We start from the raw sequence: 22,146 nt of genomic DNA, 5'->3' as shown, positions 1-22,146 counted from the left end.
AGCTACGGCTGTAGTTATGGACAGGCAGGGCCGATGTGTGAGTTGCAGTAGTATTGTCAGGTTCAGTGGTTGTCAGGGTGCAGTAGTTAAGGGTCATTAGCCATTTGAGAGCATTAGTTCTGAATCTGACGTAAGGGAAGGGGCGTCTAAGGTCTGTTGGGAGTGTATTCCATGCTTGTGCAGCTTTGACAGGGAAGCTGGTTCCTCCAGCTGTGGTAAGTTTAAATCTAGGGACATCGAGCAAGAATTTGTTGACAGATCTCAAAGGTCGGATTGTGGATTTCCTGGTGATTTTTTCCGATAGGTAAGGAGGTGCTAAGTTGTTGAGACAATTGGATGTAATAGATATGGTTTTAAGGAGGATTCTGTCCTTTACTTTTAGCCAATGGGCCTCTTTCCGTAATTTAGAGATATGCTCTCTGTGTGGGATGTTCAACGCTGCTCTTAAGGCGTTGTTTTGCAATCTTTGGAGTTTGTCAGTGACATACTTGTTAGCTCCCGAATACAGGGCGTTGCAATTGTTGATCAATGGACAAGGTTCCCAGAAGGACAGTTCCTGGAATCTGTGGTGTATGACAATATGGCGGCGGCACTGGAAAAGGTATTTGCAACTCATTGTCTTTCCCTTAAGTGGTGTGCTCTGACAACGGGCTGCCATTTCAAGGGGAGAGTTTCGGCCAGCTCATGAAGGAGTATGGGAACCACCATTGGATGATAATGCTGATCTGGCCGAGAGCAAACAGCAAAGTGGAACACTTCATGAGGACCCTCAATAAGGTGTTCCGCATTACCCATGGCCCAGGGCAATGTCTCAAAAGGGCTCTCTATCAGTTCCTAAGGGAGTATCGGCAATCCCCGTCCCTACTGTTCAGCCTGGGTTGCGCCAGAGGAGGCCATGTTCAGGAGATGCCCGACAGGTCTGCTGCCAGACACCGGGGACTGAGACTGAGGATGACAGAGTGGCTGAGGAAAGAAGAGCCAGGAATGAAGGTGAGAATAACCGAAGAGGGCTCGAGCCACATCAGCTGGTGCTGGAAGATGAGGTGATAGTGAGACCCAGGCACCCACAGGGGAAGTTGTTGCTTCTGTATGAACCCAAACCCATGTACGTGGTGGCAGTAAAGGGATCAATGGTAACCACATCCTACAGAAATGCCACAGTCACAAAAAATGCAAGCTTCTTCAAGAGGGTCAGGGAGAGCAGGCAGCCAAGCATGTCTCCCAGAGGAGGTTGTGCCAAAGTCTGACGTAGGTGGAGGGACTGACCGTTGTCATATCTCCCTGGAGCAGGGGGAAGCAGGTGAGGAGAGGCTGAGCTGCAATGGGGCCGGCGGTATACACAACATGCTGTGAGGGGGAGACGTGCCCGTCTGAAATACTTGTGCTGAACACATGAAGTAGGCACTGGATGTTGCTCAGCGTGATTCAGTGTGCTGTGTTATTAATTTCCAATGTTATATGGTGGTAGAGTTCTTTACTGTTTTGTTGTTATGAAAATGGAGGAGTGTGGTGTGTTGCTTTAAGATGCACACGCAATGGAGTGACGTGTGCTAATAAACGGGGCGTTCCCGCCATGCGGCAGAGCACACACGTAGCCCGGACAGAAAAACAGCTTGTCCTGATTCTCTGTGGGGCCGGGGCGGCTTGCGGTGCGCTATGGCCCTACGGGGCACATTCCACAGTTATCGGCCAGGAAATGCATTGGCCGGTACACACCAGGGAACCAGTGATTATTGCCATTGCACCTCGGGTTTACGTCCCGAGGTGCTGATAGCAAATCATTTGTTTGAAACAAGGGGTTCTGGCAAGCACACAAACGGTTGTTTCAAACAAATACTCAGCAAATTGGCTGCCCTGGATATGGACATCGGTGCTCCTTGCAGAGCCCCCTTCTTCCATTTTCATAGTCCCCCAGAAGCATGTGAGGAGGGATTTGGAGGTGTCATAAAACTGTCAGATAAGTGGAATCCTGGGGGGAGCAGATGGGAAGTGGTAGGGAGTGCGAAGGAAGTTGGCAGATAGGTGCGAACTATAGCGAGCTTGCCCAGAAAGATGGCTTGGACGTTGAGATTCAACCCGTGTTCTGAGCCACCTGATTGGCTTCTGCACCCACCCTGGCTGCTAACTAGGTTTACATCGGCGGCAAAGAACGCCCTCCTCATAAGGTATCTTTATTGCAAAGCATAAGGACCACCCAAGGTGGCATATTCAGTATACACGAGGAAGTATAAAATAAGAGATATTTTAGAACTGTTGAGGCCTTGACATGTTTTTCATCAGTCTCTGTCACTGGGCTTTGCGTTTGAACCCACAGAAACTTTCAAAAATGGTAAAATAAATTGTTCTGGTTGCTCAGTGTGAGTGCCCAGGAAAGTAAACTTTCTAAAAATCGGAGGTTTGGCTTGATTGGGCAGAATCAGTTTTCATACGCGATGATCAATATCGATATACACCATTTCGTAGAACACATGTGCACAGCAAGCCCGAGCAAGCTTTGTTTCACTATCCTTTTTATTGTCTCACAGTTTGGGCGTTAGAGGACTGTAATGCTAAATGAATGTATGTGGTTACCCCTCATGAATGAAGATAATAATTCCCCCCCCCCAATCTTTTTTGCAGTGCGGCATGGAGCTAAGGTCGTCTTCTGCGCCAAGGGTAAGTGCCTTTTCCCGTTGCCTCCTTGTTACTCTTCTGTCTCCAGAACCTTCTTTGACTAGTCACTCTGGATATCCAGAAACGTGTCTACTTTTAGCAGTTTTTTCCTACATGAACCCTCTCCATATTCAAACATCTCCATTGCTCCCATTTGGGACAGTTCACTCTTCAGATAGTTTTCTTTTTTATATTGAATATAATTCTAAAGTTGTACATTTATCTTTTTGATATAGCTCAGACTGTTTATTAGCTATGTCAATTTTACCCATGAATGAAATGACCTGCAGAGATGTGAAAGGCTGGTGCAAGCGTCTTCCTCTTCCACAGTGTCTGCTGACTCCGCTGATGTATTTCTGAACTGTCTGATGGGCAGCTGGGGAAGACAGGCTTTCTTCTTCCTCTTTTCCACTATCACGCTATCAATCTTAAGAGGACTTTTATGTGTTTACACTCTCTCAAATAAATGCATCTTAATGGCTTTATGTATTTAAAAAGTCTCTCAAATAAGGTCATGTGCCTTGGATGATGTCTCAGTTAGAGAGAAAGCTGGGATATAGATGTGAACACTCCCGTGCTGCGCTCGATATTTGGTCTAATACTCTGGATATGTCTCTGTAAGGTCACAGGTGGGTAGAGGAGAACCCACACCTCTATTAGAGAAATCGTGGATAGTCCTGGTTACCTTGCAATTATTGTTTATTATTGGTTCTCATACATAAAGAGATTCTCACGGTGAGTGCAGTATTTTCAGTGAAATTATTTATATGTTATAGTGTAGACACATGGTCTGTTGGTGGTCAGCCGACACGTGTTTCGACCCTGAGTGGTCCTTATCAAGGCAGGATTGAGTGTTGGTGGGGCAGGGGATGCTGCCCCAGGATGTATCTCATAGGAGATGAGTATAGATATGTCTCCCCCAGACTTGGGTCTGTCATTGTCCAAAGCTGATGCTCTGAGCCATGGTGATCATGGACACACCACGGCTCAGAGCATCGCTAGGAGTAACAGCCGAAGTAAATCTCTTATATGTGATGTTAAGATGGATTTCTAAGATCTGGCCTGGTGGGCAGATTTTAGGAGGTCACCCTAGTTATAATGACCAGGACGCTCTGAGAGGCTAGCCAAACCCCAATCAAGTTAGGGTGCAGAGCAGTCGAGGCTTAGTCTCAGTAGAGTGTAAGTGGTGTTCCGGGCCCTCAATGAGTCCACACAGTATGGCACACAATAATTCAAATTTGACATCCAAGTATAAAAATAAAGTTATTTATTATAGGCATTATGAACACTCTATAAAATGAATCTAACAGGTGGTGTTATCGCACATCACTCTGAAACAAATATACACTGTAACCTTAGGTTAAAATATCCATCAGAAAATGTAATCGGCAACGCAGGTAAGTATTTTAGATGCAGTAAATGATGGGGTCCAGATTAGAAGACAAAATCCTAGCTTAAGAAGTCCAAACCATAAGTTGAAGGAGGCCTTGCACCCACAAGCCACAGTGTTTCTCACCAGAATGGTTTCTCTGTAGGAAAGATTCAACAAGCATGTGTTGATGATATTTTTTAAGTTCTTGTGTTTACTTTGTCACCTCAGACTGTGATTTTCCCATATGATTTAGTGGCTCGTCTGGGGGTCGCTGTGGGCTTGATCTTCCGTCATTTGTTCCAGTGACAGGTGCCCAGGAGTTGCCGGTTCGAGGATTGTTTTCGTTGAATTGAAATGCAAGATGCAACCCTTTTTGAAGAAGAAATGTAGAATCTACTGATGCAGACCCCTTCAGAACACTTCACAGATTGGAGGAAGGCGAGTCCCCGCGTCGTTCTCCAGACACAGGCGAGAATGGGCGTAGTTCCAGTTGCGGCCGCAGCAGCTGCTCCAGGACAAATTCCCTTGATAGTGAAAAGCTGTAATCTGGGGAGAAGGCTACTTCTAGCACAAACTGTCAAAATGTTGGGCTTCCATTTGGAATGGCAACGGTTCTGGAGGGGTAGCCCACGAGAGAGCTAGATTGTCCACGGGGCAGTCCAGTGGTACTTCCGAATGCTCTGAAGGGCTGGATACTCGAAAAGGCATTGACACTAGTTGGTACCACTAGTAGAAGGGCTGAGATCAGGCAGAGAAGCAGGGCTTCATTGAGCTGGCTACTGGAAAAGATGATGGGGCACTTCAGGAGCCATCTTCGGATCTTCAGCAGGATGCTCTTTTTCGAGGGATTCTTGGCTCCAACGTAGATGTGAAAAAAGATGTGAAAAAATGGCTGCAGTGGTCCTCCTTTTTTTCAGAGGCTGAGTTCAAGTTCAAGCCCACCAATAGTAAGGATCTGCACCATTCAAACTGCTAGTAGTTGTCCAGGCAGGGACAACTACTAGTTTCGCAGTCACCCCAGAAGCAGACTGCCTGGCATGAAGGATGTGAACTGGAACTAGACACTTTGTCTGTGGCACTCTTCCTTGGCCCCACACACAAACAAGCTGCCGCTTTGCCAGGCTAGTCCTTGGCCTTATAGGGACTTTCCTGACTTTAAAGGCCAGGAAGAAGGCCTAACTGCGATATGGTTGAAGAACAAGCAAACAATCTTGTGGCACAGGAATTTTAAGGCACTCGCCACGTTTAGTAGCCAAACGCGGTAAACACGAATGTACACACCAAAGATAATGTCAAAATTTAACTGATGTCACCAGCTTGTCTTTAGGCATATATAAAAGTAACCAAAAATCCTCTGTGTAAAAAGAGAGGGCGATTCAAATGTATCCCTGTTGCACTGCAATGTAAGATGCTGTGTGCAATGTTAAAAATGCAAGAATTCAAAAGGAAAACATAGGGGGTCACTCCGAGTTTGGAGGCTGCCATGGTGCTATTAGCACCATGGCTGCCTACAAACTCTGGTCCGGGTCCGAGTAGGCGGAATGGGGACTTACCGGGACATTCTGACCTATGCGGACCCGGTAAGTCCCCATGCCGAATACCATTCCCCATTCCCATTCGAGCCCCCATAGGGCTCAATGGGAATGGGAAAGGCGCTAATAATGGGCCTGCAAATAGCGGGCCCGTTATTTGCTCCCTGGTCCCCTAACGGGACCCGCTAAGGACGTCTGGTCTGACCAGATGTTTTCAGCGGGTCCTGCCAGGGAACCTCGGAATTGGGCGGTAAGGGGTTACCTGCACGGGCATCCTTACCGGTGCCGGTAACCCCTTACCGCCCACCTCGGAATGACCCCCATAGTTTATCTGGTCCTGATTGTCCGAAGGGCAGATCAGTTTCCCCATAACATGTAAACAAAAGGCAATAGGAGTGTAGCGGAAGGCTTCACTTCCTCTCACAAATTCGTGAGCACAAAGTATGGGGTTCCATATGAAACTATGAATGGAAAGTTGCAAAAAGAAACACTTTCCTAACAGGTGAGTACCACAGTGTAGAGAGACAACACAGTAATTAGCAGGATAGGGATACTCACAGCTGCAGCAGGAAGACAAAAGCCAAAATAACTCAAAAGTACTTCAGCAGGAAAGAGATATAAACAGGAAACTGGAAGCCAGTCCTCTTCTGAAAGTGAAGGAAGCAGCTGAGAAATCACAGGATGCTGACAAGGGGCTGGACGGGGGACTGCAAAAGGGCACCCCTAATGGGTAAACTCTGCCTTACCTTCCAACCTTAACTGTACACCCAGGGACAGAGTCCTCTAAGTGAGTTGTTTGATAAAGATACAGAAACGGTACCCTAACCTGGGCAAGGCCACATACTGTGGGTTACTTTCAGGTAACGTTTCCTTTCAGCAGTGCAGCTGCATTCCCTTGTCCAGAGAAAGCACCAGCCTCAGTTACACAAGTGTGAAATATGCAGAGCACTGACATGGCAGAGGCAGTAGGTACATTATTATTTTAATTAATAAAATGTACTCAAAGCCTTGTGCTCTGTATCTGTGAGCTCAGGTCTTTGCCTATTTTCCTCCTAGAGAGTCCTGGCCACACCGCTCTTAGGTCTACCTGCGAGTAACCAAGGGTTTTTCTTTCTAATCACATGCAACGCATTACTAGACTGTTCAGAAATTGTGCTGCCATCTGCATGTGCTGTGCGAAGTAAAGTCTCATGGCTGCACATTTCACATTCAAAGCCCTCAAGAGATACTTTTATTTGCAGAGCCTTTATCCAGTTGTCCCTCCAAACCAATCCTGTCTGTCCCTTCCTCTGAACTGCACTGAACAAGCTCTTGGTTGTGCATGGGGCTGGAGAAGCCATCTGTAAAAGTGAACTGTCCTGTCAGAAAGCCCACCCTCCCTAGGTGTAGATGCCACAGCTGTGCTGCTGCGGTCACTGTTAGAAAACATATCTCTAGAAGTAACTTTTTCTCCATAGTCCATTGTTAGGACAGTTTTTCTTCAGTCCAACTAAGGGCTTAGTAAAACCATTCAACTGAGACAGTACAAGACTCCACTCTTAGTATAAGGCCGTACCATCCTGAGTATATGGTAGCCTAGACAGAGCAGCTAGGCTTATCTTAGTAGGGAGAGAGGGTGGTAGAATCAGTACAAAGACATTGTAATACACATATGGTCCAAAGAAACACTGACACACTATGTCAAATATGTAAAAATAAATGGTTTATTTAAATACAAGTAGGCCCAGATAGATCTTTGGGGGAATAAGTACTATCACAGATCATATAAACACATCATAAAAAACACAACACTATGCTTGAAGGTACACAGACCAAACCATAGGACCTTATTTAGAATACCTAACAGTAGTTCTAGGAAAGTTAAACCAATAGTTACTTTTTGATTACTTTCAGTAATACAAGGGTAGTAGATCCTAGCAGTTGTACTGTGATGCTCAGCAAGAAATCCCTTAATAAACCAACTGGACAATATACTTTTCTGAATAGTCGAACACTTTTTCCAGGAATAGTAAAAACCTAGAACTCTGATTCAGGATAACACAGTTATGGAGCTTGGGGTGCAATATAAAATTGCACTTACTTTTCAGCTCAGTGGAACACAGTCTAAGATCAGTGAGAACCTTTAACACTAATTGAGGATTGCACCATGCATACTAAGCTTAGCTACACCTAAAGAACACTTTTCGAGAATTGCACACAGCTATTCTAGGCAGGTAAAACTTATATACTTTTAAAAGGAGCTATCGGCAACTTAGAGTAAGTATAACCTAAGGCAGACTTGTTCTGTACAGGCTAACAGCAATTCAGGGGAAGCAATTGGGGTCACTCATACATTTATATTCTAACAGGATAGTACAGTGGAACCAACAGCATTACCTTTGGGAAGAGGGGGACCCAATTCACAGGTGAGTAAATTAACCTTCGATTTACTTTCTCTCAGAATGGCGAGACAGTTTCTAAGGAAAGTAAGACTTTGAGTACTTTTATTCAGAATGGCACACAGCTATTCCAGGTAGGTAAAACCTATATATACTTTTCAGAATGGCAGAACATATCTAAGGAAAGTAATAACTTTACATAAACTTTTACAAGTGGCAGAACACTTTCAAGGTAAGTGAGAACTTGTGTAACTGTTCACTCTCAGAGCAACATTTACCAACTAACCCTTTTACAAGTAAGTAAGCTTTTCAACACTTTTTTTTACTTTTCAAGGCAGACCCCTTTAAGTATCCAGCCCTTCCCAATTCTATTACATGAGGTCTCTCAGATGCAGGTGCACGTGCCACATGAAAAACTTGTGTATAGGCGCATTAGAAATGCCACATCATATCATATCATGCAGAAGAGGTACTCTAGTGGTCTAGGAGCCAGCTGTAGGCAGGGTGAGATAGGGCTCAGTTGCAGGCGAAGTCAGAGCTCCCGAGGAAGACTGTTCAAACAAGTAAGTATTCTACTTTCAAAGTTAATTGAGGATCCAGGGACTTCAGAGAAGACACCCTATGGGGATTCCAGCAGTGGGGCTGGGTGAACTGGGCGAGATACCTCCAAATCAAAGAAAACACTCCGAAACTACACAGGAATCACAAGAGACTTAAGGTAAGTAAATACCCAAGCCACCACAGTACCTCAGCCCAGAAGAAGAGTTTGAGGCAGGAGGACTTCAGGATCTGTAGCCAATAACCCAGGCGCTGCATTCCTGGTCAAGAGGACAGAAGACAGGACCCTGGATGGGCTTTTTCAGCAGACAACCACACAGAAGGCTTCAGGCAAGGGTTTCTTCATGGCTTGATGCTGCTCTTTGGATTTGGTGTTGTTTCAACAACACAGAAGAAGACACAATATCGCAAGTCGGATTCTCATCATTTGCAAGTGCCAGCACTCTGGTGAGGGGACTTTTCAGACTCTCTGGAGGTCCAGCAGGATGCCCACAAAGTTTCAGCAACTGAAACAATGTATATTTATAGTGCGCAGAGCGTGAACAAAGAGGAGGCCCAGCGTAGTACTGGTCTCACTCCTTTAATGTTAACTGAGGCTTCTGGCCTCGAACGCCACTTCCCCAACTCGCCCCCACCCTAGCCCCGCCTCTAACATAACGAGGCTGAAGGTCACAATGTGACAAACGGGTTAGCAAAAGTAGGGTGGCATTACTCAAGTTAGGGTGGCTTGTGCTGTTGGAGTGTGTTCTAATTCGTAGTCAAAGACACTTTTGTTTTTTTTGTGATAAAACACTTATTGACGAACATTCAGGATGTAAAGATGCCCTTATGCGCAAACCTTTCGGCCCACATGATTACTGACATCTACAAAGCACACATTCCTTGCTTTGATAAATCCAGCCTCCATTGTTTTGGTTTCGCAAAAAATATCTATATTTGTTCGTGTCCGCCACCATACTATGTGAATCACTGAGACCTTTAATCAGTCAATGCTGGGGGTCAATTTATGGGATGAAGGGCGAGGACAGTTAATTAGGTGACGATACTGACAATTGATGATCCGATGAGAATAATATTGCACATTTTGAAATACCAGCGCATACCAGGGGAAATGGTTGCAGAGCTCTTTGATAGCCAGGTGTTACATTTACCAATCATTACCCACAATCCTGTGGTACAACCTGAGAAGGATAAAGGAAGGAGTCTGTCTGGCAAGGTTCAAACCCTGGTCCTTCCTTACCAGACACACGCTGCGCTCAAAGAAGTGGGCTATCCATCCATTCATAAGGAATGATAGGAGGTATGGTGTATGGTGGGGGGTTCACGTGATTTATCCAGTGCTGTATTGAGTTGCTTTTTCCCTTCAGAATACTTGGAGTAGGCATCCCACATTAGCTAACCAGTGCATGCACATGATAAATGACTGCTGGATTTCCGCGTGATGCCTCACTTCCTTTCACCTCTGTGCAATTGCCCCTTTCCTTGCAGAGGAAGCAGCCGGGGACCTGGAGGCAGAGCTGAGTCTGTCATTCCCAGGAAACAGCGTCTACGTCCGGTGCGACGTCACCAGTGAGGAAGATATAAAGGTGGGTGCTGTGAGCTGGTCTGCACACTTACAGTTGATGGTACAAATCCCCAGTGCAAGGCCATGGACGTAGTTTTAAGGGGGCGGGGGAGCAACAGTGTTTGTCTCCCCCCCCCCCCCCGAACTTTCGTGGCACACCATTTTGTCCCCTTGATCTGGCAGTGGCCCCTTAATTTAAGACACCCCTCCCCTACCACCAACATTTTCATTGAAGTTACTCCACTGGCAAGACCTTTCGGTTTAGGGAAGGCCAGGTAAATGATCAGTTGAATCAATGCCTTGTCTTGGCACCTGACGTTAGTTGTAGTTTTCTTTTTAACACAACAGTGCTGAATCCAGAATGGTGATTAGGACACCACGAGCCATTGGTATAAGCTCAAGTCTCTGAAACTCTGTGAGGGGGTGGGACTTCTTTGTAAGCAAGACCCCAATGTTCACCTTGCATGGTGTTAGGGGTTCGCGCTGCCAGGCTATATCTGTAAATCCCTTCAATCTTCCGTTCTGTGATTGTAAAGCTCTCCGTTCACCATTTCCACGGCTTCTTGGTGCTGCTCCATCTTGTGCAAAGGAAGGGAGGCAAGAGCCTTCTCGGGGCAGTTTATAGAGGCCTGGAAACCCCTCCGCCAGCCGTTCCCCAACCCTGTCCTTATTTCATGGGCCATGACTGTGAGGATCACAGCGCTCAAGAGTGTCACAGAATTTGGGTGTTGCATAATAAAACATAAATGCCTTTTGCACTGGCGCGCATATTATCAGAAAGAGGAAACTGGGGTGAAAGTTAGGACTAGGTACTGGTAGTCTTCAGTGTGCACCCCCTCGCCCTTATCAAGAGACAAATAGGGATGAGAAGACGGGTAACCAAACCAACCCAAAAGCATTGTGTCCACTCAATGTATTGATGCAAGAGCCATTTGAGTCTCTTACAGACATTTTGTTTTTTTTAAAATGTATGTACCAAACAGCAGCGGCTGTTGCCCCCGTACTTCAAGAGCTAACATTAAAAAAATGGCATAAAAACATTTGACTTTCCTAGGTGGTACCAGGCGCAATCTTCTTATGATCGAGGAGAAGCTAAGCTCTTGCGGGAATTAGGGGAGCTGCTTCATCACTCCTGGGCTTGCGCTGTATTAAAACAATTCCAGAAAGACTTTGGGGAATTAATGCAGAGGGCAAGGGAAAGGACTTTGCCTGGGATCCAGGCCTTGTCTTGTCTTGTTTGGCATATCAGTGGAGGAAAATTGATAACAACCTTACTTATTACAGCCAAATTGGTGATAGGGCCATTTTGGGGTACGAAAGAGGGGTACCTAAGAGTGGTATTTTGGCTTAGTAAAGTCGAGCAGGTCATGACCATGGTAAGACTCGCAACCGAAGTCCAGGGTTTGTCCTCGAACATTATTTACATTTGGCAACCCGTACTAGATTTTTGGGCTTTGGAAAATATGGCGCTCACATAGCCAGCCTGCCTTAGAGCTTTGTAAGTGTTTAACAATGAAATGAAAGTCTCTAGAGCCCCCAAGGGCACTGTGCTAGCTGTAGGTGGGGCTTGGAACAGTGACTGATCTTGGTTTGAAACCCATCAGTTGAGAGTCCTTACTTGGTGCCACAAGCTTCCTCTCCTTGTTGCTTCTTACTGCAGTCTGTGATCTGACCAGGAGAGCAGCACAGGTTTGGTGGCCTTTGGGCACAGTTTGGGGGAGGGTTTTATTTCTTGGAAACGTTTTGAAGCAATTTGAAGAGATCTTTTATGTTGCATGTGCTGCTGTCTAGCTGATTTAAAGCACAATGAAAACGTATTTGCCAAAATAAAATAGGTTACTTTAAATAAATCCATAACGGGGGACCCGAATAACATATTACAGGGTCAGACTGGGACAACAAATAGATCCAGGTAACCCAAAAAAGTGTCCCATATTTGTACATTTCAATTCCTCACTTTCTGTAAAAAAAAAAAAATGAAATAAATAACAACGACATTTGGGTACATCCTGGTGGAGCATTTTGAGTACATACATTTCTGTAAAATAGTAATTTTTTAAGCACTCTCAACTAGTAATATTGCTAAAAACTGCAAGTGGTGCAGTTCTGTAAATCATTAAATGGACGCACATTGGCTGGTTGACCCAGTGTTTTGGACATTATAATAATTGGTTATTTATAACGCGCTTAATACCGAAGAGGTTTCTAAGCGTGGACCCGGGATTAGAACCTGTGTTGCTCTGAGTCGTCTTGCTTTCAAGACGAGCGCAGGAGCACATTGCATGGAATGCTCCTGTTAATTTCTCCTAAAGGAGAAATTAAGTTCTGAGGTTACAAAGCCAACTTTTTATGTATTCAGAATGTAAACCGATTAAGTAACGCCTAGAAACACTTGTGTACAGGCTCGTTATAAATGACTTATCATATCATATCAAGTGAATGTATTCACTGGAAAAGATTTTGCATGTGTTTTGGTTCCAAACAGTAGCTGGACGAAATTCGGGCCACATTGAGCTATTCGGTCAGTTTGTGGGCAGTTCTGCAGAGGAATGCTTAGCCAACTATTTTCAGAGCTCTCAAGTTTCCCCATGGACACGTGCGAAAAGACCTTCATGTCCTGTTTGTGCTTGGAATTCTGAGGCCTCTAATTTTCTTAAATTTCAAATAGATAAGAAAAATACTACAAGTCCCAAATCCGAAGGGGAAAAAACAGGCCTGGAAGGCATGGCCTTCTCATGCATGGCCACGGGAAACTTGAGAGCTCTGTAGTGTGTATTCTACTGAATTGTTGTTTTCTTTTCTAACTTATGTTGCAAACTTGCTAAACACACTCCAGAAAATGTACATAGTGTTATTCAGCTATTTGGTTTCCATTCTTTTTTCCTGTCATTATTTTTTTTTATAATAAGACATTATAGACATAAAATAGGTTGTTACCACCCACAGAGTTACGTTAGTAAAATACCCAATTCGGATATTGGTTATATTTTTTATCCAAATCAGCATTACACAAATTCCTGCTTTAACCATTCAGCTTTGACTAATTAGTCATATAGTTTCATCCACAGCTGACATCTGTGAAATTTAGTAGTGACCAGATAACAATTAAAAGCTGAAATTCAGTAAACTTCCCTTGACTAGGATTGGGTGAAATACCCACCCACAGGTCTGTGGAAGCAAATGGCAGAATGGCCCATACTAATCTTTCGGAAAGTCATGCTTCCACGAAAGACCCAGAAACAAAGTATTATGCGGCACAAACTGGAATCCTCATGGAACACCATACCTAAAGAAAACTGGAACTAGCCTTCACATAAGCCCAAAGGAGAAGGCGCAGTCCTGTGAGAAAATAATCATGTGATCTTAGTAACCAATCACTGCGCAAATACACATGGAACATCTTAAGCCCCTAACACTTGTCCTCTTCTTTGATGTAAAGATACTCTGATTGTAGTTACTTTCATTTTCTTCACACCTAACGATGCACTTGAAACTGAGGGAACCTACTGTGGGCTCCCTGTTATCAATAGCCCGTCTTTGTCTTGTTCCTTGAAAAGGAACATGCAGAAACTCCCTTCAACGTTCAGGTGGGCAACTGTCACACGGTTTGTTTGAGGCGAAAAAAGGAATGACTCATGGTCTCCTGTGAACATGCTAGTGCCAATCTTGCACCATCTTCAGGGCTATGTGTTCACAAATCACATCAATATAATATACCAATTTTTCAAAATATATCACAATGAATATACATACCAGTATTGTAATTCCCAATTGACAATAAGGATATCTAACTAATGGTTCCCATTATGACTTGATCATTCAGTGAGAACTGTCTGTCCATGTGCAAGATGCTTCAGCACACAGTTCCAGAACTTTCAGCATGAACTTCAGCTTCACATTGCACCAACTTTTGTAAGACTCAGTGGCAGTTAACCCATGCCTGCCCCCTCTCCCCTTTTCTTTCATAACACTGTAGATTACAAAGGAGACATATTACCTCACCTCTGTGTCTGTAATAGAATCATTACTTTACCAAATGTTAATATAAAAATCTGCATTCCATGGCAAGACCGGAGGCTCATATTACGCCTGTTCAAACCTCACTACTAACGCAGTCACCTGGTCGATCGGTTTCAAGATCTTAAATACTGATTCCCTTTGTCAATGTGTAGACTTAAATAGAAATTTAACCTAGCACCTGAGGCAAATGCTTTCAAAGCCCTTGCCCCTCTCACTGAGTGAGCAATGAAGATCTGCTTGTCTATTTCTGCTTGTTCCATAGTTCACCTGACCCACTTTGCTAATGTAGCGTATATGAAACTGCCTTAGTGGTTTGGGAAGCCCTATCAACAGTTGTGGTTCCTCGGCTCGACCTAATGCTGATCAACAGCACCTCACAAGCTTTGGGGGCATCTGACGACCCAAAGCTTTGGTTGATCAGGAAAGGCCATGGCGATCCCTTCCTTTGTACACTTGGAAATGTGAAAGATGACACATTCTGCAGATGTGAAAGATGACCTCTCCTTGAGAAAAACTCTTGCTTGTTTAATCCAGGGCCTTTACCTCTGATACCATTTTATAAGATATAAGACAAGGGTGCACAGTCAGTTTGGCTGGCAAGACCTTTCTGGACAGAAGATCATTATCGGGCCAGTGCATAAATAGCCAAAGGACTTTGTTCGGTTCTATGTAATTATTTCGCTTTTAGCAGGTCGCCTTACAAAATGCAAAAAGCTAAAATATACCCTTGCCCTCCCACCCCAACCCTCTCTGCCCAGATGACTTCTAAATCTGGGGTTTCCATTGTAACGCTCACCTGACTCCCAGGGGGGCGCTGGCCTGGTTCGCGCTGCTGTGACCTCGTCTAAGGTGATGCGCAGGGTTCGGAAGACGGACTGGACCGGGCCCCAGATCTGGCTTGTCTGACTCGCAGAAGTATCCTTCTGTAGGTGAGAATAGGGGGTTAACTGTCTGCAGGGTAATGCAATCGGCCTCCCACTTACCCCTCTCACCCTCCTCAAAACCCTTCTGTGCTTTCCCGTAGCGTCTCACCTTAGGGTCTGGAAGGACGAGCTCTCCATCCTGCTTCTGATGCAGGGGTGCGTTGGTATCCAGTTACGTCACTGGATTTTCGGATGGGTGGGAACCAAACTTGCTTGGCTTCCAGGTAAGTTTTTCTATAAGTGGTTCCCCTTGTGTCCATGCATTAATGTTCTAATGCTAGTGTCTTTTTCCCCATAGGGGCCGGGGTACGGAATGCCGGGGAACAGGGACCGACCCGAGGTGAGCGGTGAAATCCTTGTGGAAATCAGGTAAGTCTTTAATGAGTGTTTTGGTAATGTCTTTTCATTCACTCATTAACGCTGATGTCTTTTTCCCCTTAGGGGCCGGCGTCCGAAAATGCCTGGATGCGGCGCGGACCCGAAATTAAAAGGGAATGACCCAACAGGTAAGTCTTGACATGGAGTTTTAGCTTCCCTTTTCCCTTCTTTCTCTCACCTTTGTTCTTGTCTTTTTCTCCCTAGGCGCGGGGGCGCGACTGCGAATCCGGATGGTCGCTGCTGAACATGGAGGCGCCCTGAAAAGGTGAGTAGAATGCGGCGCTGGAGCGATCGATGCGATGTGCTTTTAAAAATAAATGTCTTCCTTTTCAGGATTGTCGGCGAAATGTCTCTGGGATGCAGATTTAGCAGGTGAGGCCTTTTCCTTCTTCTGTTCTCTTGTTCCCTTCCTTTGCAGGTGATTCAGGATGCTGGCAGGTGTGGCTGAAGTCAAGATGCAGGAGCAGACACGGTGAGCGTCCAGCTGCTAGATGCAGAACAACGGGAAGCACGTGTGGCTGATCGGGTGTGGTTTAAATAGCCTTGTAAAAAGTTCCTAGAATGTGTCCTTCCTCCAATCAGGTATGTATCCTTCCCCGACCACGCCCGGGTGGTAAATGAGTCCCACAGGTAAAGTAGTTCCTTTCAGGCCTCAAGGAGGCCGGTGTTCTGCAGCATGGTTTGCATCAGGTAAGTGCACCCAAACACTTTCATAATGAGCCTGGCGCCTATGGCGCCAGGACTGATGTTTTCTATGAGCCTGGCGCCATAGGCGCCAGGACGCTGTCCAAAGGGCCCCTATAAGGGGTTGCTGGGACCTTCCCCGGGGACTTGATGCCCGCTTTCGGGGACGCAGGGCCTGAGCCGGCTCCCCGGGAGCGGGCATCGTGACAGCACTCCCCCCCAAGGCCCCTCCCAAGGTTGTTCCCTCCGGGGGTTTTGGTTTGTTTGGGAAGAGTCGGTGGAATTTCCTGACTAATCGAGGTGCATGCACATGGTCACTGGGTTCCCACGACCTCTCCTGAGGTCCGTACCCCTTCCAATCAATTAGGTAGAAAAGCTTTGACCTAAACATTTTTGAATCTAAAATGTTATTCACTTCGAATTCGGGTTCCCCATCTATTTGAATAGGTTCTGGAGGTTTGAGTAGTCAGGTTCCGGGGACCACTGGTTTCAGAAGTGACACATGAAAAACAGGGTGAATTTGCATATTAGCTGGTAAATCAAGTTTAACCGCTACTGGGTTAATTATTGCCGTAATAGAATAAGGTCCCAGATATTTTGGGTTAAAAGTTTGAGGCCCTTTGAGCGGTAAATGTCTGGTAGCTAACCACACTTGATCCCCAATCTGATACGGAGGTGCTTCACTCTGATGTAGGTCAGCATTCTCCTTGTATTTTCTCTTGGCTTGTTGTAAATGCGTGGTTGCCTCTTTGAAGGCTCGGGTAATGGTAGAATGCAGATGTTCTACTGCGGGCACTCCGAGGTTCTGAGGTGAGTCGAGGTTTGAGGTTCGAGGGTGATGTCCAAACAAGGTATAAAAAGGACTATGGCAGTTCCAGAGTGTACCGAATTATTATATGCGTATTCGGCTATCCAAAGAATGTCTTTCCAGTTGCTTTCAGATTGCTGTAACATACACCGTAAGTACTGCTCAAGGGTCTGATTTGTCCTCTCGGTCTGACCATCAGTCTGAGGGTGGTGACTGGTCGATAATCTTACGTCGATTTGTGCCATTTGACAACATTTGCGCCAGAAGTGGGAAATGAATTGGCTTCCCCGGTCAGAGATTAGTATACATGGGAATCCATGTAGCCGAACAATATTTTCGAGGAATTCTTTGGCTAGGACAGAAGCTGAAGGTAAACCTTTCAAAGGAATGAAGTGGGCCATTTTGGAAAACAAATCCACAATTACCAGAATGGTATTGTATCCCGAACAAGGAGGCAAGTCCATAATAAAATCCATTGAAAGGGTGTGCCAGGGTGCTGGCGGTATGTCTAGAGGTTGAAGGAGACCGGCTGGTTTTTTCTTTTGACCTTTATTTTGGGCGCAAACACCACAGGACATCACAAAAGATTTAACATCTTTTCGCCAAGAGGGCCACCAGAATTGTCGTTTCACCTTTTCCATTGTCTTGGCAATACCGGGGTGTCCCTCTATTAATGTATCATGATAACCTGAAATAACTAGTTCGTGTAAATCCTTGTGCGGCAGGAATAAGCGTCCTTGGTAATAAGGTAAACCATTATCTATGGTAAAGTCTGATCCCTTTTGTATCCAATCCTGTAGGACTGTAGGGTCCAGGTGTTGTTTCACTCTGACTTGAATGACTTGAAGCCTCTGTAACGAAGTCATGCCTAGAATTCTCTGTTCGGGAATTATTGGTACTGGTTCTGAGTTTGTATCAGATTCTCCCATTCCAATTCGGGATAAGGCGTCTTCTTTGCCGTTCTTGCAGCCAGGTCGATAGGTAATCACGAAATCAAATTCAGCGAAAAACAAAGCCCATCGGAGCTGCCGTGATGACTGAGCCTTGGCGGTTTTCAAATACTGTAAATTCCGGTGATCAGTGATCACCGTGATGATATGTCGAGCGCCAAGCAGGTAATGCCGCCAGGCTTTAAAAGCGGACTTTATAGCTAACAGTTCTTTGTCAGTGATTGCGTAATTAATCTCTGGTGCCGAGAATTTTCTGGACCAAAATGCTACGGGATGCAGTTGGTTGGTTTCAGGATCTCTTTGAGACAGAACTGCTCCCATGGCTAGGCTGGATGCGTCAGTTTCGACGACATACGGGAGATCTGGACGTGGGTGTTTCAATATAGGTGCGGAGGTAAACTTAGCTTTTAAATCCTGGAAGGCCTGCTCTGCTTCTTCAGACCATTCAAAACGTTTATTTTTCCTCAAGAGTGCAGTAATGGGTTGTACTATGCGTGAAAATTCCGGGATAAACCTGCGATAGAAATTGGCAAAGCCGAGCATGCTTTGAACCCCTTTTACAGAGCTAGGTGATGGCCATTTGAGGATGGCATCCACTTTTCTTGAGTCCATTCGGACTCCTTTGGGTGTCAGGATGAAACCGAGAAACTCAACTTCTTTGGTATGGAAAACACATTTCTCCAGTTTAGCAAATAGTTTGTGTTGGCGCAGTTTTTCCAGAACTGCCCTAACGTGTTTTCTGTGATCAGATTCCGAAGAGGAGTACACTAGAATGTCATCAATATAGACGACAACACAAACATCGATGAGTTCCCGAAGGACATCATTCATGAAGAATTGGAAGGCAGCAGGCGCATTGCACAACCCGAAAGGCATTACCTGGTATTCGAATAATCCATATTTTGTACGGAAGGTTGTTTTCCATTCGTCGCCTTCTTTTACTCGCACCAGATGATATGCCCCCCGGAGATCTAACTTGGTGTATATGCAAGCGTCCTTCACCTGGTCAAGGAGTTCAGGAATCAGAGGCAGAGGATAACGGTTTTTAACCGTTATCTGGTTCAATGCGCGGTAATCGATACAAGTTCTAAGGTCGCCTTCTTTTTTAGGCACGAAGAACAAAGCCGAGGATGCCGGGGACTTTGACGGGCGAATAAAACCATTGGCGAGGTATTGATCCAAATATTGTCTCAAATGCAGGTTCTCAGGTTCGGTAAGGGCATAAATCCTGCTACAAGGGGGTTGTGCACCGGGCACCAGATCGATTTGGCAATCATACGATCGGTGAGGAGGTAACGTGTTGGCCTGTTCCTTTTGGAAGACGTCCTGAAAGTCCTGGTATTCCGGAGGTAATTGCATGGAGGCAGAGGTTACAGATGCTAGATTAATCTTCAGGTTTTCTGGGTAGCATGTTTGTGCACAATCCGGGAAGGTTATTCTCTTAGCTCGCCAATCAATTCGAGGATTATGTGTCTCTAACCAAGGAATTCCAAGAATAACTTGAAACTGTGGAGCCTTGATTACATCAAACACAACTGCCTCCCGATGGCCGTCAGGACCAATAAGAGTCACCCCAGTAGTGGAATGTGTTACCGGTCCAGAGACAATTTCAGTTCCATCGACTGTGGTGATGACATCTTTGCTGGTTTTAGGACAGAGAGGGAGGTTAATCCTATAGGCCAATTCACGATCCACATAGTTTCCTATAGCCACACTATCGATGTATGCCTTTATTGCATGCAACCGCGCTTTTCTGGATCTACGAGAACCATTGGCACAATGAAATGCGAGGTCTGAGAGTTAGTTTTCAAGCTCGGCAAGCGGACCCCTATGCTTGTCGGGCTGAGTCGTTTCCCGAAACAGAGTCTTCATGGTTTTTATCAGCGGCTCCTACCGCTTTTCGGGGCGGTTTTGCCAGGCAATCTCGTAGAAAGTATCCAGAGTTCCCACAATAAAGACATAATTTTAACTGCCGCCTCCTTTCACGTTCCTTTTGAGTTAAGGGTTCTTTAACCCCTCCAATTTGCATAGGCTCAGAGACATCAACTCCCTTGGGGTTAGCGTGGGTCTTGACCAACACCCGGGTCTCAAACCTGGACCGATCTGTTTTTCTGTTTTGAAGTCTGTGATCCAATTGGACCACTAAGTCTATATATTCTGTGCATTCTTGGGGCGGATTTACAACTTGGGCCAAGACATCTTTAAGTTCTCCGCGTAGACCTCGATAAAATAATGTGACTCTTTTATCCTCTGGCCATCCCGTTTCCACAATTAGTCTATTAAAGGTTGCAATATAGGATAGGAGGTCCTGATTGCCCTGTCGCAGGGATAGAAGTTCGTCATCCAGAGCTTGCCCCTGAGAGTGTTGAGCAAATAACCTTTCCATGCTTGCTTGAAATCCTTGAAAATCACGGAGAATCGGGTTATCTTGTGTAACCAGTGGAACTGACCAATCGGCAGCGCAGCCGCTGAGATATGACAATACAAAGGCTACTTTGGTCTGATCATTAGGGAAGGCCCCAGGTCTGCATAGGAAGTGCAAACGACACTGATTCATGAATACGGCGAATCGTTTGGGGTCCCCAGCAAAGCGTTCAGGTGGGGCCAGCGGCATGTTTCCAGGTAGATTAATCTGCACAGGGTTACTGGGAACCGCAGGAGCGGGGTTCCCTCCGGAACAGGGTAGAGGAGTTTGTCCAGCTTGACCTTGCAAAAGCTGTCTGGCCGTCATTAGTTCTTTCCTTTGATATTATGAATTCCCTCTTGAGGGCATTAGTCTCTTGACGAGCGGCATGTACTTCGGCCCGTAATGCCCCCCAGTAATTGGGCCAACTGATCAGTCTCAGAAGTTTCCATAGCGCCTGGGTGGGAATTTGTAGGAAGGCTTCGCGTTCTGTAACGCTCACCTGACTCCCACGGGGGCGCTGGCCTGGTTCGCGCTGCTGTGACCTCGTCTAAGGTGATGCGCAGGGCTCGGAAGACGGACTGGACCGGGCCCCAGATCTGGCTTGTCTGACTCGCAGAGGTATCCTTCTGTAGGTGAGAATAGGGGGTTAACTGTCTGCGGGGTAATGCAATCGGCCTCCAACTTACCCCTCTCACCCTCCTCAAAACCCTTCTGTGCTTCCCCGTAGCGTCTCACCTTAGGGTCTGGAAGGACGAGCTCTCCATCCTGCTTCTGATGCAGGGGTGCGTTGGTATCCAGTTACATCACTGGATTTTCGGATGGGTGAGAACCAAACTTGCTTGGCTTCCAGGTAAGTTTTTCTATAAGTGGTTCCCCTTGTGTCCATGCATTAATGTTCTAATGCTAGTGTCTTTTTCCCCATAGGGGCCGGGGTACGGAATGCCGGGGAACAGGCATCGACCCGAGGTGAGCGGTGAAATCCTTGTGGAAATCAGGTAAGTCTTTAATGAGTGTTTTGGTAATGTCTTTTCATTCACTCATTAACGCTGATGTCTTTTTCCCCTTAGGGGCCGGGGTCCGAAAATGCCTGGATGCGGCGCGGACCCGAAATGAAAAGGGAATGACCCAACAGGTAAGTCTTGACATGGAGTTTTAGCTTCCCTTTTCCCTTCTTTCTCTCACCTTTGTTCTTGTCTTTTTCTCCCTAGGCGCGGGGGCGCGACTGCGAATCCGGATGGTCGCTGCTGAACATGGAGGCGCCCTGAAAAGGTGAGTAGAATGCGGCGCTGCAGCGATCGATGCGATGTGCTTTTAAAAATAAATGTCTTCCTTTTCAGGATTGTCGGCGAAATGTCTCTGGGATGCAGATTTAGCAGGTGAGGCCTTTTCCTTCTTCTGTTCTCTTGTTCCCTTCCTTTGCAGGTGATTCAGGATGCTGGTAGGTGTGGCAGAAGTCAAGATGCAGGAGCAGACACAGTGAGTGTCCAGCTGCTAGATGCAGAACAACGCGAAGCACGTGTGGCTGATCGGGTGTGGTTTAAATAGCCTTGGAAGAAGTTCCTAGAATGTGTCCTTCCTCCAATCAGGTATGTATCCTTCCCCGACCACGCCCGGGTGGTAAATGAGTCCCACAGGTAAAGTAGTTCCTTTCAGGCCTCAAGGAGGCCGGAGTTCTGCAGCATGGTCTGCATCAGGTAAGTGCACCCAAACACTTTCATAATGAGCCTGGCGCCTATGGCGCCAGGACTGACGTTTTCTATGAGCCTGGCGCCATAGGCGCCAGGACGCTGTCCAAAGGGCCCCTATAAGGGGTTGCTGGGACCTTCCCCGGGGACTTGATGCCCGCTTTCGGGGACGCAGGGCCTGAGCCGGCTCCCCGGGAGCGGGCATCGTGACATCCATCCCCTGAAATCTCCTTCC

General features: G+C 46.1%; 1 protein-coding gene across 3 annotated transcripts in view; it reads left to right on the top strand.

The window, feature by feature from the left end:
- HSD17B14 (hydroxysteroid 17-beta dehydrogenase 14) overlaps positions 1 to 22,146 on the top strand; it is a 228,854-nt gene that overhangs the window by 56,081 nt on the left and 150,627 nt on the right. For 2 of the 3 annotated variants that reach the window (XM_069637075.1, XM_069637058.1), the window contains exons 2-3: positions 2,620 to 2,655; positions 9,981 to 10,078. In XM_069637075.1, the coding sequence (XP_069493176.1) occupies positions 2,620 to 2,655; positions 9,981 to 10,078 (134 nt within the window). The remainder of the gene's footprint in view (positions 1 to 2,619; positions 2,656 to 9,980; positions 10,079 to 22,146) is intronic. The other variant, XM_069637065.1, reaches the window with a different exon arrangement.

This window comes from Ambystoma mexicanum, chromosome 1q, assembly GCF_040938575.1.
Source record: "Ambystoma mexicanum isolate Mex_15411 chromosome 1q, UKY_AmexF1_1, whole genome shotgun sequence".
Classification (NCBI taxonomy): domain Eukaryota; kingdom Metazoa; phylum Chordata; class Amphibia; order Caudata; family Ambystomatidae; genus Ambystoma; species Ambystoma mexicanum.
Note: the sequence above shows the minus strand (reverse complement) of the source record. Positions and strands in the feature narration are given on the sequence as shown.